Genomic DNA, 14,786 nt, shown 5'->3' with positions numbered 1-14,786 from the left:
ACAGTTTTCTCTATATTAAAATTTTGCAATATTCCTTTTAAGGAAAAACTGTTGATCAACTAATTGTATTTGTGTGGTTTGAACGATCTAAACAATTGATTTTCTTTGACTTGTAAGCTAACTGAGAGGTTTGATAAGTTCTGCTAAAATTCATCTAAGTCAGTTAAAAGAATGTTATCCATTGTGATAAGAATTCTTCATGATAGGAGAGACCAAAGATACCAAACTTCTAAGTCATAAAACAAACTGACAAAACGAAAAGTCAAATACTACAAAAACCAGATGCTCCGCAGGGCGTAGCTTTATACGACCGCAGATGTTGAACCCTGAACGGTTGGGGCAAGTATGGACACAACATTCAAGCTGGATTCCGCTCTAAATTTGGATTGTGATTAAATAGTTGACACAGCATAGGTTTCTGACACAGAATGAATGTATTCAAATGAACTTAAAATTTTTGTTTTCTCTTAGAGCAATTCACTATGCTCTTGAATATTAATCCTCTCAAAAAAATGTTTGAAGAAATTTTCTTTTTATTTATGAAATTTCAAATGAGAAAAATTTAACCCAATTTTTTATTCACATCCCCCTTTCCCTTATTCCAAAACTAATTTCAATTAAAATATTCTAATGGAGTTTGCAACAATTACTACTCATTTAAATACATGATGTAAAAAAACTGCTTGTTATCACTGAATGGTAAAGATTATTTAAATTTATCAGTTGGTACATGTAGTAAAAAGTGAATATACATTGTATATTGTATATATAACAAAGATTTAAGTTGATTCTGGACAAAGAAAGATAACTCCAATTAAAAAAAATTCTTGCAGATATTTCTTGCTTACTATACTGGACAAAGAAAGATAACTCTTAATTAAAAAAAAATTTGCTATTTCACAATATTGTGAAATTAGATATTTCTTGCCATTGCACAATACTGTGCAATTGAAAAGACTTGTTATTGCACAATACTTAATATAATAATTTTAGATCCTGATTTGGACCAACTTGAAAACTGGGCCCATAATCAAAAATCTAAGTACATGTTTAGATTCAGCATATCAAAGAGGCCCAAGAATTTAATTTTTGTTAAAATCAAACTTAGTTTAATTTTGGACCCTTTGCACTTTAATTTAGACCAATTTTAAAACTGGACCAAAAATTAAGAATCTACACACACAGTTAGATTTGGCATATCAAAGAACCCCAATTATTCAATTTTTGATGAAATCAAACAATGTTTAATTTTGGACCCCGATTTGGGCCAACTTGAAAACTGGGCCAATAATCAAAAATCTAAGTACATTTTTAGATTCAGCATATCAAAGAACCCCAAGGTTTCAATTTTTGTTAAAATCAAACTAAGTTTAATTTTGGACCCTTTGGACCTTAATGTAGACCAATTTGAAAACGGGACCAAAAGTTAAGAATCTACATACACAGTTAGATTCGGCATATTAAAGAACCCCAATTATTCAATTTTGATGAAATCAAACAAAGTTTAATTTTGGACCCTTTGGGCCCCTTTGTCCTTAACTGTTGGGACCAAAACTTCCAAAATCAATACCAACCTTCCTTTTATAGTCATAAACCTTGTGTTTAAATTTCATAGATTTCTATTTACTTATACTAACGCTATGGTGCGAAAACCAAGAAAAATGCTTATTTGGGTCTCTTTTTGGCCCCTAATTCCTAAACTGTTGGGACCGAAACTCCCAAAATCAATACCAACCTTCCTTTTGTGGTCATAAACATTGTGTTTAAATTTCATTGATTTCTATTTACTTTAACTAAAGTTATTGTGCGAAAACCAAGAATAATGCTTATTTGGGCCCTTTTTTGGCCCCTAATTCCTAAACTGTTGAAAATAAAACTCCCAAAATCAATACCAACCTTTATTTTGTGGTTATAAACCTTGTGTCAAAATTTCATAGATTTCTATTAACTTAAACTAAAGTTATAGTGCGAAAACCAAGAAAATGCTTATTTGGGCCCTTTTTGGCCCCTAATTCCTAAAATGTTGGGACCAAAACTCCCAAAATCAATACCAGCCTTCCTTTTATGGTCATAAACCTTGTGTTAAAATTTCATAGATTTCTATTCACTTTTACTAAAGTTAGAGTGCGAAAACTAAAAGTATTCGGACGACGACGCCGACGACGACGACGCCGACGACGACGACGACGACGACGACGACGCCAACGTGATAGCAATATACGACGAAAATTTTTTCAAAATTTGCGGTCGTATAAAAACTGAGGGTTCCAGTATCTCGCCTTTTATGGCTGTAAGCTGCAGGATAAACAATAATGAGGGGGAAAAAATATAAAATGTTCCTCTAGATACAATCTTTTGATTGTAAGAAGCTTCTGTCCAAGTTTTGTAAAAATCCAGGATAGTTTAGAAATCTAATAAATGTTTTAAAAACTTTAACTGCAGACTTTATGTTATGTTAACTGGGGGAGAAACTGAGTCCATTTAGAAGTTAAATATAGAAAAACAGGAACAAAATTTTAGATACTATCTTTTGATCATAAACAAGCTTCTGTCCAAGTTTGGTAGAATTCCAGGATAGTTTAAGAAAGTTGTGGAAATTTCAAAAACTTTAACTACAAAGTGAATATTTGTGGACGCTGTCGACGGAATGTAGGATTGCTATTGGTCGCTTTTTCGACAAAAACACATTATAGAAAACTAATGACTAAATAACACTAAACCCACCCATAATTTGTTGTCCTGTAGAATAAGAAAATCATGCTTCATATGTGACAGTTTTGGTCATAGAAGTAAAATTTTATAGATCCTTTTTCTAGGAAAAGAGGACAAGATTATGCTTTCAACTATTTAATCATATCTGTCATCATTTGGTGACGGGAGGAGTTAAACTTTACCACTTACCTGTAAATCTAGAAATTAATGCAAGGTTTTTACAATTTCAAATAAATTGCTTCGCAAAATGCAGCTGGATTTGACAGCAGAGGTCTAATCATAACCAGTTAGGGCAAAAATGGACACAATATTCAAGCTTGATACAGGTCTGAATTTGGATTGTAATTAAATATTTGACACATAATAGGTTTCTGACACAGAATAACTGTAGTCAAAGAACTTAGAATTGGTTATATGATTTGAATATACTGTGGATTCATTTTTTTCATGTATCAATTTTCATGGATTGCTGAAAACTTGCATATTCGTGGATATTTGATTTCATGTTTTTTTTCCAATCTCTGTATTTAAATTTAAGCCTATTCAAAATATGTTATTCGTAACATAAAAGTTGTCATCAGATTTTACACCATTATTACTGAACAGATTGACCTCCTATTTAGTCAGCAGCCCAACAGTGTGCTCATTTGCTGTTGTTTTTGGATGAGTCAGGGTATGTCTAGCATGCCAATGTGTGAAATTGAGAATGGAATTGAGCAGAAAACAGCCCAAGGCCACCAATGGGTCTTTAGCACCTGTACATACTTTATTCTATATAGAATTGACAGAAAAAGATCAATATTTCAAAATTTAATGAAATACACTTCACAATCAATATGCAAGCACCGTTATTGATCCCCTGTTTAAGTAGTTTTTAAAAATAAAAAGCAGATTTTGTTATTCTGAATAATGCAAGTGTTATAAAAAGCTTTATCCTTGCAATTCAAAATAATCTAAATAACTGCATTTTTTAATATTTTCATCAAGCAAACTTGATATCAACTGTGTCTACAAGTTGTTATATATACACACTGAATCTCCACTACAACTTGTTAGTTGTTGTTTCACATTAGTGAGTTCAAGTATCTTTGTATTGGTCTGGATATTAAATGCAATCATCTGAGTAAATAATGTCCTTGATATCATTATTTCTTCACAGTAATGACATGTAATCGTTCATTGATGTAATCTAATCCCCTTTCCTTGTGTCTCTCTGCCATAGCATCTACAGTATCTACATCCTCTATATTACAAGTATCTCCTACAATTTTATATTACGAGAACTGAGTCTTTATCATATAAAATCCTAATTTCTATAATTCCTGACTTTTAAAAATTGAACATCATTATTTCAATCATTTACATCCTAGTGTCTGGTTTTAATTCACGTGATTCTGTAATGCATGACGGAATATTGAAATCAAAACTTTCATGTGTGATATACACTTGTTTAAAATCACTAGAACTATTATATTAAAGCCTCATACAGTCCAACTTTTAAGATCCCTCACAACAGGTGCTCTTGCTGCTCTGTATATATTGTCTAAGCTGTGTGTATCATTAGTACTGAATATGGTGTTTGGAAGGTGGGAACATTGTAAAACGTAACGTTGTAGAATGAGTTTTGGTTAAAAAAGTTACAAGTTTTTAATTGAAAATACTTATAGTTTCTTTAAAATAAGTAACACAAAACATATTTTCGGAAAAATGGAAAAACATTAAAGTCAAGAAAATGACTGAATAAAGGCTAAAATAACATTCTTCTGTTGAGCCTAAGTGAAATAAAAAATGCAATAATAGAATCATATTCAAAACAGTGTGGTTGCGTCCATTGATTGACGACCTAAATTATCCCATTGACTGGGACAAATTAGGTGACTGCTTGTCTGTAACGACCACAGCCACACTGTTTTGAATATGATTCTATCTACATTTATTTGCTGACTTTTTAAAGATAGCATTCTGCCTTAAGACAGATCTTAAATAAAAAAAAATAATATAATGTGAAGTTGTCTGGATCTCTTTAAGAGGTTATAAAAATCCAAAATATATGGTCACTGATACTGAATTTTTTTTTTGAGTAATAGTTGAAAAGCAAAGAAACTTGAAAAAAAAAATTAAGATTGCAAATGTTGGCCACTAAAAATAATACTGAGCTTTAAATATAACATCTTTGTTACTGAAGATGTTGTCAATCTTGACTTCAAAACATGAAGATAAGTGTAGGTGATCTAATACTATATGGTGTTACCCCTGACTTATGTCTTGAATTTCAAAGAATATATTGTTTTTTGTTTGCTTTACTAAGATTATAATTTATACACATACCATATAAAGACTGAATCTGTTCTACAGATACATAGTGTGGTGGTCCTAAAACAGAAAATCATTTATCAAATCAAATCACTCTTATATTTGGGGCAGCTGTAGCAGAGTGGTGTACCTGTAAGTATTTCCTTTCATCTATTGTATAACTAGCCTGTCCACACTGAGTGTGAGTTTGATCCCTCTATGTGGCAGGTTTGTTTGATTTCAATCTTAATTGTTCAGTTCTTCTAGGCTCTCAGGTTCCTCTGGCAAAAAGGGAAACTTGCCCCCTCAAAATAATTAAAATAGCTAACAGTTGTGTCCAACACCAACAATTAATCACTCTTATCATGCTTATATTGACTGTTACTGAAAATATACATTTTTACTTTCCCTGTCAAATTCCAACTAAATTTCCTTTGCATATCATTAACAAAGGTAATTTTTTGAAAATGAAACTATTTGATACAGCAATTCCTGCAATAAGCATTTGTACAAAAAAAAAAACCTGTTTACAACAGGAAAATGAATATTTTTTATCCTGTAAAGAGTTGTCTCCCCTGATTAAAACATGTATGGCTTATTAATGTTCTAAATTATGATAATACTTTAATTCCTTTCCCCTGCTTGACTATAAAAATAGATATCTTACCTGGCCATAAATTTTCATTGTAATCATAGGTATCTAACAAGTATTGACAATCTGGTGCCATCAGGGATTTCATCAATGTGGAATATCTGTAAAAGTTAAGTATGATGGAGATGCAATGTTTTAAACTGTTACATTCTTTACTTAAATTCATAATACTAATATCACATCCAATTGTGTACTTTTATGTTTCAACAATATTATGAGTGTTTTGTTTACAGGTCTTCAAACTATAATCGTTTTAACTCTAAAGATAGCCCAATACTGCAATTTTGAGAAATTTTGGCAAATTTTTAGTATTTAAAAAAAACAAAGGAATGTTGCAGACAAACTTTATTATCAAGTAGTCTAGTCTTCATTAAGTTTTCCTTAATTTTCATAAAAATATTATATGCACATCCACAAAATTTATAATCATCAACCTTATATTTGTATTTCACTCAAAGTACATGTACCGGTAATAATGAAGATATTTTACACCCAAAACATTGTTCATAAAGTGAAAGCTAAAGGGCTCAGAAAAGTTGTTGCAATGTATTTTTTATTATGTTCTATTAAAAAATGCCTTGTTATTTTAAATAGTAGAACAACTTTCATTTTTTGTTCTGTACAGTAGAATCAGGATTTTAAAAACTTCATAACATAACTAGATCATATTCAATTATGTACAGACACTATCTTGAAACCCAAAATAATAATACTTACTTTTGTCTGTCTTGTCGATTAATCGCTACTAAAGAACCACGATCCCAAATGCCGTTGAATTGTCCTGCTGTCTCTCTGTAAATGAAAAATATATTTAGGCATGTAAATCTATTCTTTGAGGGTTTTAACATATTAGTTAATAAGTGTTTTCATATAGATTTTTTTTTTTACTAAATATACTAGATAATTTGTGTTTTCACATACTGGTTAATTTGTGTTTTCACATACTGGTTAATTTGTGTTTTCACATACTGGATAATTTGTATTTTCACATACTGGCAAATTTGTGTTTTCACATACTGGTTAATTTGTGTTTTCACATACTGGTTAATTTGAGTTTTCACATACTGCTTAATTTGTGTTTTCACATACTGCTTAATTTGTGTTTTTACATACTGGCTAATTTGTGTTTTCACATACTGGTTAATTTGTATTTTCACATACTGGCTAATTTGTGTTTTCACATACTTGTTAATTTGTATTTTCACATACTGGCTAATTTGTGTTTTCACATATTGCTTAATTTGTGATTTCATATATTGGTTTAATTTGTGTAGATTATCAGGGTTTTTGTATTGAATTGCTGAATATCAGCTGGCTCCTGCAATGTGTTCCTCATTGGCAAAAGAGCTCAACAAACTAACTATCATTGTGCTAGTTTCCAATCTTCTTCTGTCAATTATATATAAAAAGTAAATAAAAATAATACATGTGTGTATACAACATTTATTTTTCATGTATGAATGTATTCTTCAGTGAGCAGATAATAGTTCAATAGAGCTTTAAATAGGTATAGGAAGATGTGCCAATGAGATGACTCTATAACCAAGGTAGGGTCTTCAACACGAAGCCTAGGATCATACAGAACAGCAATCTATAAAAGGCCTAACAAATAACTAGTTTAAAATTATTCAAATAGGAAAACCAATGTTCAAATCTATACAAAAAACGAGAAACGAGAAACACTCATGAAACAGATGCCAAACATCGAACATCAGATTTCTGAAATAGAACAGATGCAAACAATTGTTTATTATCCTATTCATATGTATGTACATGAACATCTAATTATAAAGATAAACAGGATAATAAAAGTGTTATCTTACTTGTTTAAAAGAGTATACCTACCTACTGAACTTGTAAAAATCACAACAGTATAACATTATCTTTTTGTCCTTGGTCTGAAAATATTCAACAATACTAATTAATATATTTTATGAGTAACTCAGTTACACTGTATTTATTCAGATGAACATGCACAATTTGTTAAACACATTTTTCCTTATTTTGACATAGAACCAATAGTACATAGCATGTAATGTCATTACATATGATAGATACACATCAATGTCTCATACAAAACAAGATCAAAGTTCAGGAAATATACAAACAACTATAAAATGTATCAAAGATTAACTTATCCCTTTAAGGATGTTCGTTTGTCATATTTGGGAATTTCCATCAGATTTTTTGGAATCCTCTGGTTTTATACATTAAAATGCTTTCAAAAATTTTGCCCAATAACTGCCATTTTTCTTTTTATGAATCTTTCACATATATAATTACAAGTCATCTGTAAAAGTCTAATAAAATCTTTGTTATTTTTTAATAGTTTTTGAGAACTTAAACTTGTCAATGATAAAACTTAAAATAAAGAGAGAACAGTTTTCACCAAAATTACAATGGCTTATATCTTGAAAACAATCACACAGACCTATATTTATTTTTCGATAATTGGTTTCTTTATGAGAATTTTATCAATATATTTTAGTTTTGTGAAATGCTTGTTACTTTGAAACTGAGTAGCGATCTTCCTTAATATCAAGTTACTGATGCACTGATGATCAAACATTTAATGCCAGAAAATCAAGATAACATCATGGACTAGTATGGAACATCCAAAATATAGTTTTTCCTTTTTTTCAATAAATATGCAATAAAATCTTCAGTTTTTCAAAAAAATAGTGTGCAACATGCAATTATATTGTTGTCTGCTCTATGGTTGGGTAGTTTTCGCTTTGACACATTCCCTATTTCCTTTCTCAATTTTAATTATACATTTTTCTTGGAATAATTTAAAAATATATTTCAAATCAAACAATTTAAAAGACATCTGATTTAGGTCATGCATCTCCTTATTTTTTTTATATTTTATAAGAATTTATGCATGGGTTTCAAAATAATATCATGTCAGTTATGGTAACCTAAGTAAGCAAAGTAAAAATTCAAAAAAAAATCCTGACCACAAGTAGTGATACTTTTCTATGGTTTTCAAATTACCAGTTTTCCCACTGAGTTTATATTTATTATTTACCATTGTGTATGCAGTTGCACAATAAGTATGCAGTTGCACAATAAGTATGCAGTTGCACAATAAGTATGCAGTTTAATCTGGTTGACCTATTTGTTTTTGATTGAATTTTAAATCTGTATTAGTTGCATCATTGAAAGGTTAGGGAGAAAGTATATCAAACCCACATTAAAACATAGAATTAATTAGTCACCTACAGTGTAAACTTTTCCTGAAAGGTTCTCCACTGGTTCTACTGTATGTTCCAGAGAATGTTCCTCAAAGAATTCTTTAAAGGCCATTTCTGCACAATCAACTCCAACAATTGTATGGCCTTGATCTGCTAACCTGTTACAATGAAGGTGAAGTATATAAGTTACAAATATTCCAGCCTTAGATTCAGTGTATGCATTGGTTTCTGTTATAAAATAAGAAATATGATTTGGCGATTATCTATAAATCTCAACCTTCCTTACATTTATGAATAAATCCAAAACATGTTATAACATTTGTAAAACTATTTTCCATTTAATTTCAAAATAATTGTTTTCAAGTAAAAACTGTAAATATTTATTTTTGATCATAAAAGAATTATACCAACATAAAATACAATTCAGTAGATATCATTAAATTTCTTGATAGGGAAAAAAAATACACCTGTAAATAACTTATCAATGAAACAAGTATGACATTTTCACAGATGACACCTCAAAAAAAATACTCCAGCTACAAGTCAAAACAATTTACCATTTGATATCCAATGATTTGCCGCACAAAGGAATAAAAATCTTTATATTTTCTCTGTTGTTGGCCAGTCTTTTCACATGTTTTTCAAGCATCCTACAATCAAATTGAAAATACTAAATGATGTATGTGATGTTAATAATCATGATAATACATTCAAGACTAAAAGATAGAACAATATATCCCTGATCAGAAAAAATAAAGCCACTTATTACTGATTCCATTATTATACTCTGTGTTGACATGAAAACATAGATGTGTATGTTACATTTGCACAAGGGGAACTAATTCCATGAAACCAGTTTACATCGAACCTTCAAGTAACCAGTTGATGACCTCAAACAACGGTGTTACAGTCTTTTATCTTTAAACCAAGTTTGTCATTTCTCTCTCTCTCTCTATATATATATATAAGTATTATTGAAGAAGATGTGGTATGAGTGCCAATGAGACAACTTTCCATCAGAGTAAAAATTTGTAAAAGTAAACCCTTACAGGTCAAAGTACGATCATCAGCACAGAGTCCTGACTCACACAGAACAGCATGATATAAAAGGCCCAAAAATTGACTAGTATAAAACCATTCAAACATGAAAAAAAACAGTAAAGGGAAGCTGGTTTGTGACCATGTGAAACTGGTCTTAACCCCATATCATATTGATTGTGCCTTCACCAAGTCAAGTTATCTTAAACATATTTTGTTTGCCTGTCTGTTTTTTTGAGGGGGATGGAACCCTGTATTTGTGTTTGCTTGTCTGTTTTTTAGGGGGTGGGGGGTACCCTGTATTTGTGTTTGCTGTGGTCTGTTGTGGTGATTTGGTGACTCCTGTTTTATACATTTTATAACGAGAATATATTCATGTTATCTGAATATGAAGCAAAATATGTATTTTGTTTAATGTTTACCTTCAACATGTCATTTCATTGTTTATTAGATTTATTTTATAACTATTGTGATGTCAAGACCCTTCAAATCATTTTTTGTGTATTGAAGCTGTTTTTTCATATTACTTTTCCAAAACAATTTATCCAAATATTAGTTGTTTCAAATAGATCTATCTATAAGTGTAATCAACAGTGTTATGATCATCTGTGCATCAACAATGTTTAAACAGAGAGTTTAACTAGATCAGGTACCGGTATGTTGTGTCCATTCACAGTCACATCCAAATTTATTAATGGAACATTTAGAATAGCTATAGAAAATGACAGAATAATAAGAGCAACTTCAACCAGCACATAAAACTATACATATAAAATAATAACATGTGGTTATGACGATGCATAAACTTCAGTGATTTTACATGTTTTTGTATAACCTATATTAATAATAAATCTTACGGATTAATATGGTCCTTGTGAAAAGCAATATTCCTGTTTTTCCATCTTTCATTCCATCCTTCTGGATCTAATTCAGTGAATTTGTTAGGAGCATCTGAAGTTGTTTGATTTTCTGTCTTGTCCGTCCTGAATTAATATAAAACATGTAAGTTACAAATATAATAAGTTACATGTTTACATATAACATTCTTAATAATCTACAACATCAAATAAAGAGCTTCAAACATCTCCTTCAGGTAAGAATTAGATTTTGAAAAAATCTTTACTAGATAAATTATGTCAGGAAGTGGAAGCAATCAACAGCATCTGGTTCCAAAAAATGGTTGGATTGTAATTTATTTAGAGAAAATTGGTCAACAAATGAGAAGGTTATGCTGTTTTTGAAATAAGAAAATAAAGAAATTAAGGACAATGGACTAAACAGGTTCACTTACATTGGTTGCAGTCAGAAAATAAGATCTGTATTACTGACAAGAGGAGACAGGTCGCTTACTGAGTGTATACATTGTTAAGAGGTCGAACCGAGTCAATTTTTTCTATGGCCATATAAAGTAAAAAGTTTTAATCAAGATTAAAAAACATTAAAATAAAAAATTGGGAATGTGTCCATTGTACATACATGATGCTCTCTCTTGCATATAAAGTTTTAAAGTGACATAACTCAGGAACTGTAGAGTGACGCTTCATAAATTTTGTATTAGGTCTGTTCCCAACCAAAACACTGTCGCTCCTAAGGTCTGTTCACACCCTACATGTTTTTGCACTCTATTATTATATGAACTGTTTTGTTTTTTTTATCAATTTGGTGTTTTTTTATTAAATTCTTACTGATGTATGATTACTGCTAATTTATATTTATACACAGCTAAATCATTATTGTTGTTTTAAGTTGCTTTTATGTAATATACTATTAGCTTTGTATGCGTAAAACATTAAAGACTTTAAATGAAAAACACGATAGATAATTGAATTTAACAGCTCTTGTTACTTCATTTTGACACAATGAAAAAAAAATTAATGGCAATACTCTTACAAATGGTGGCAAAACATAATTTAAGATTTTAAATCAAAACATCATTTTGAAACAATATAAAATTATAGCAATAAACTAACCAAAACATGATTAAGATTCATCAAACACAGTGACACTAAAACGTTGTAGGAATCTCACTTTATTTTGAAACAATGAAATTTTTTTTTTATCACCTACCAACACTTGATTACCAATTATTACAAAACCAATAAAAAGGGTGTGAAAGTGTAGAGTGTGAACAGACTTTGGGTGCAAAAAGTTGGGTGCGAAAGTGAAAGGTGTTAAATGTGATTGGGTGTGAATGTGTTTTTGGGGCAAACTGATCTGATTTTTGTGATAATAAGCATTGTGTATACGTTTTATGTGACAACATTTAGTCGAGGCAAACTTAAGTTAGACAACAGAAACAAAAAATCCAGTAATTTTTCCATTTATAAATCAGCTTAACTCTAGAACCATATAGGTGATGCCACCAAAAATAAAACTTGAGCCCTGCTTTGTGGTAATAAGCATTATGATAGGTTTCATAACATTTTCTAGAGGCATCTAGAGGCAAACTAAAGTTACAGAACAGAACAAAAAAATAAGCAATTTTCCCTAACTTAAGGGGCATAACTCTAGAACGGTAAAAGTGACCTCACCAAAATTCAAACTTGATCTGTGTTTTGTGGTAATTAGCATGGTGTACAACAGGACAAGTTTCATAGCATTTGGTTGAGGCAAACTTAAGCCAGAGAACAAAAACGAAAAATTGCAAGAAAAGTTTTTGCAATTTTTTCATTTGTAAAGGGGCATTACTCTGACCCCACCAAATTTCAAACTCGATTTGTGTTTTGTGGTAATAATTAGCATTGTGGTTTATAAAGTTGCATAACATTTGGGAGGGTTGGAGAAGTCCTGATCCCCAAATCCAGGGCTTAAAAACATGAAATCCAGAGGTCCCGAATTTAAAGAAATTAAAATCAAGAATTCCAGGATCCCAAAAGGATTAATCCTGAAATCCTGACTTCTGAAAAAGGTCCTGCTTACCTCACATTTGGTTATGGCAAACTGAAGTTAGAGAACTGATACCAATTTTGGGACGTGTGTACAGATGTACTGATGAACAGACGGACAAGGGTAAAACTAAATGCCCCCCTCAGCTATGAATAGGACATAAAGGCATACAAAGATTTTTATAAGTGTTGAACAGTTGATTTTAATAACTAGTAACACCAAGTTTTGGGAAATAAAAAATTAAGAGAGAGAAAAAATCTTCATGAACCAAATTATTTATTGCTTTTAACGTCATTAAACAAGATATTTACCCTTATTCGTCATGGACCCCATTGTTACCCTCATCTATAGCTATCATATCTATGATTTTACGTACTTTTTTTTTTATAAGCCTATCTCAGTATTAGTCCAAATAATTATGACGTCTTGTATTATAAAGGCTATTATATTTTTTTTCTTTGACGCCTTAGGCGTCAAAGAAAAAAATTATAATAGCCTTTCAAGACGTCATAATTATTTGGACTAATCTTAGTATCTGAAAAATTATATTTGATAAATTCGTACCAATGATACGCCTTTATTTGTGCTAGCTGAAGCATTGGGAGTGACTGTGGGAACTTCAACGATAACAGTTTCTTGAAGCTGCTAAATCGACGCAAATGCATTGTTACGACGGTCTTCAGCTTACCAGGAACAAAATACTGTTGCCTTACTTACATCCTATCAAGTTGCAATCTGTGCCAAAAAATGACCTTAGTAAATAACACTTAGATCAATGTCGGATACACAAATATCCGTAAATCGTTATCACTTAAGAATTGAATGCTCTTTTTTGTAAATTTATTGGGGTGTAAAAGCGTTGACCGAAGTACATTTTGTATGAAGCGCGGAAGCGCTTCATACTAAAAATGTGCGCGCGGTCAACGCTTTTACAACCCTATAAATTTACAAAAAAGAGCATTCAATACTTATAATTACATTTTTACCTATTAAGGATCATGAAAACACGCCTTTTATCAAGTTGTATTTCATTTACCTGTGCACTTTATTGTGGGACCTCGTCTCATCATGAATGAAAAGTTGCATTGTGTAATGCAATTGATTTAGGAATATCACGAGATTGTTAGTTAGCCAATCAGAATAACGTATTATAATGAAACATACATCTAATGTAATTATATGTAACTGAGACAGAGGTCCTGGAGTGTTTCTGGGCTACAATGCAAGGGGTGTATATTCCAAAGAACTTTGGACCTATGACGACCTCTTTCGCCTTTGACAATTCTTCTGTTTAAACTTATATTAGGCAAAAATGCGTCAAATCGGACTGAGCCAACAAATTCTAAATAGTCATGGCGCCACGGTGCTGGCGTTATTTTGCTGTATCGTAGTTTTTTATGTGCATATAATGCTTTGTTTTAATTATAGGCAGTTAGGCTATTTTGCCGGCTCTGATTAAAATATCTAAATTCAAGCTTGGATTATTAAACTTGTAAATTAGTCCAGATTCAAGCCGGCATATTAACATATATCTATAGAAATGGCTATTTTGCCAGCTGACCAGAGACGAGTAAATTTGTTATTTCCGCGGTTCTATGAATAGAGTGAAATTTAATGTTTAAATGAAAAGTACTATAAAAAATGAAGATTGTCAACATAAAAGAATCAAATAATTACTGGTATACAAAACAGTAGTTAAAAAAGAAAACAGCTATCAATATTTGAGATATATATAATCGATTAAAAAACATTAATCAGTCAAAATGTAAATAAAAATTTATAACAAGAAAAAAACAAACTTTTTGGCATCCATTTATTGCAATGTAGTCAAGTCAAAACATGTAATTGAAATTATATCTAAAATCAGTCAGTATAATGCTACATGCAGATTCAAGCCGGCAAAATAGCATATATCTATAGAAATGGCTATTTTGCCAGCTGACCAGAGACGAGTAAATTTGTTATTTTCGCGGTTCTATGAATAGAGTGAAATTTTAATGTTTACATGA

The 14,786-nt window shown here is 30.8% G+C and overlaps 1 protein-coding gene across 2 annotated transcripts; it reads right to left on the bottom strand.

The window, feature by feature from the left end:
- Positions 1–3,596: 3,596 nt before the first annotated feature.
- LOC134686484 (probable thiopurine S-methyltransferase) lies at positions 3,597–13,627 on the bottom strand. 2 transcript variants are annotated; one of them, XM_063546160.1, is made up of 9 exons: positions 13,495–13,627; positions 10,749–10,874; positions 9,411–9,503; positions 8,882–9,011; positions 7,502–7,554; positions 6,374–6,448; positions 5,672–5,757; positions 5,041–5,085; positions 3,597–3,973 (listed from the first exon to the last, which is right to left on the bottom strand). In XM_063546160.1, coding segments are annotated over exons 1-9 (726 nt in total). In that variant the 5' UTR covers positions 13,497–13,627; the 3' UTR covers positions 3,597–3,857. The 2 variants fall into 2 exon arrangements, with proteins under 2 accessions (XP_063402230.1, XP_063402223.1); XM_063546153.1 differs by having other exon boundaries at positions 13,342–13,545.
- Between the last annotated feature and the right edge of the window lie 1,159 nt (positions 13,628–14,786).

Source organism: Mytilus trossulus, chromosome 1 (genome assembly GCF_036588685.1).
Source record: "Mytilus trossulus isolate FHL-02 chromosome 1, PNRI_Mtr1.1.1.hap1, whole genome shotgun sequence".
Classification (NCBI taxonomy): Eukaryota; Metazoa; Mollusca; class Bivalvia; order Mytilida; family Mytilidae; genus Mytilus; species Mytilus trossulus.
This window is presented reverse-complemented; position numbering and strand designations above follow the sequence as displayed.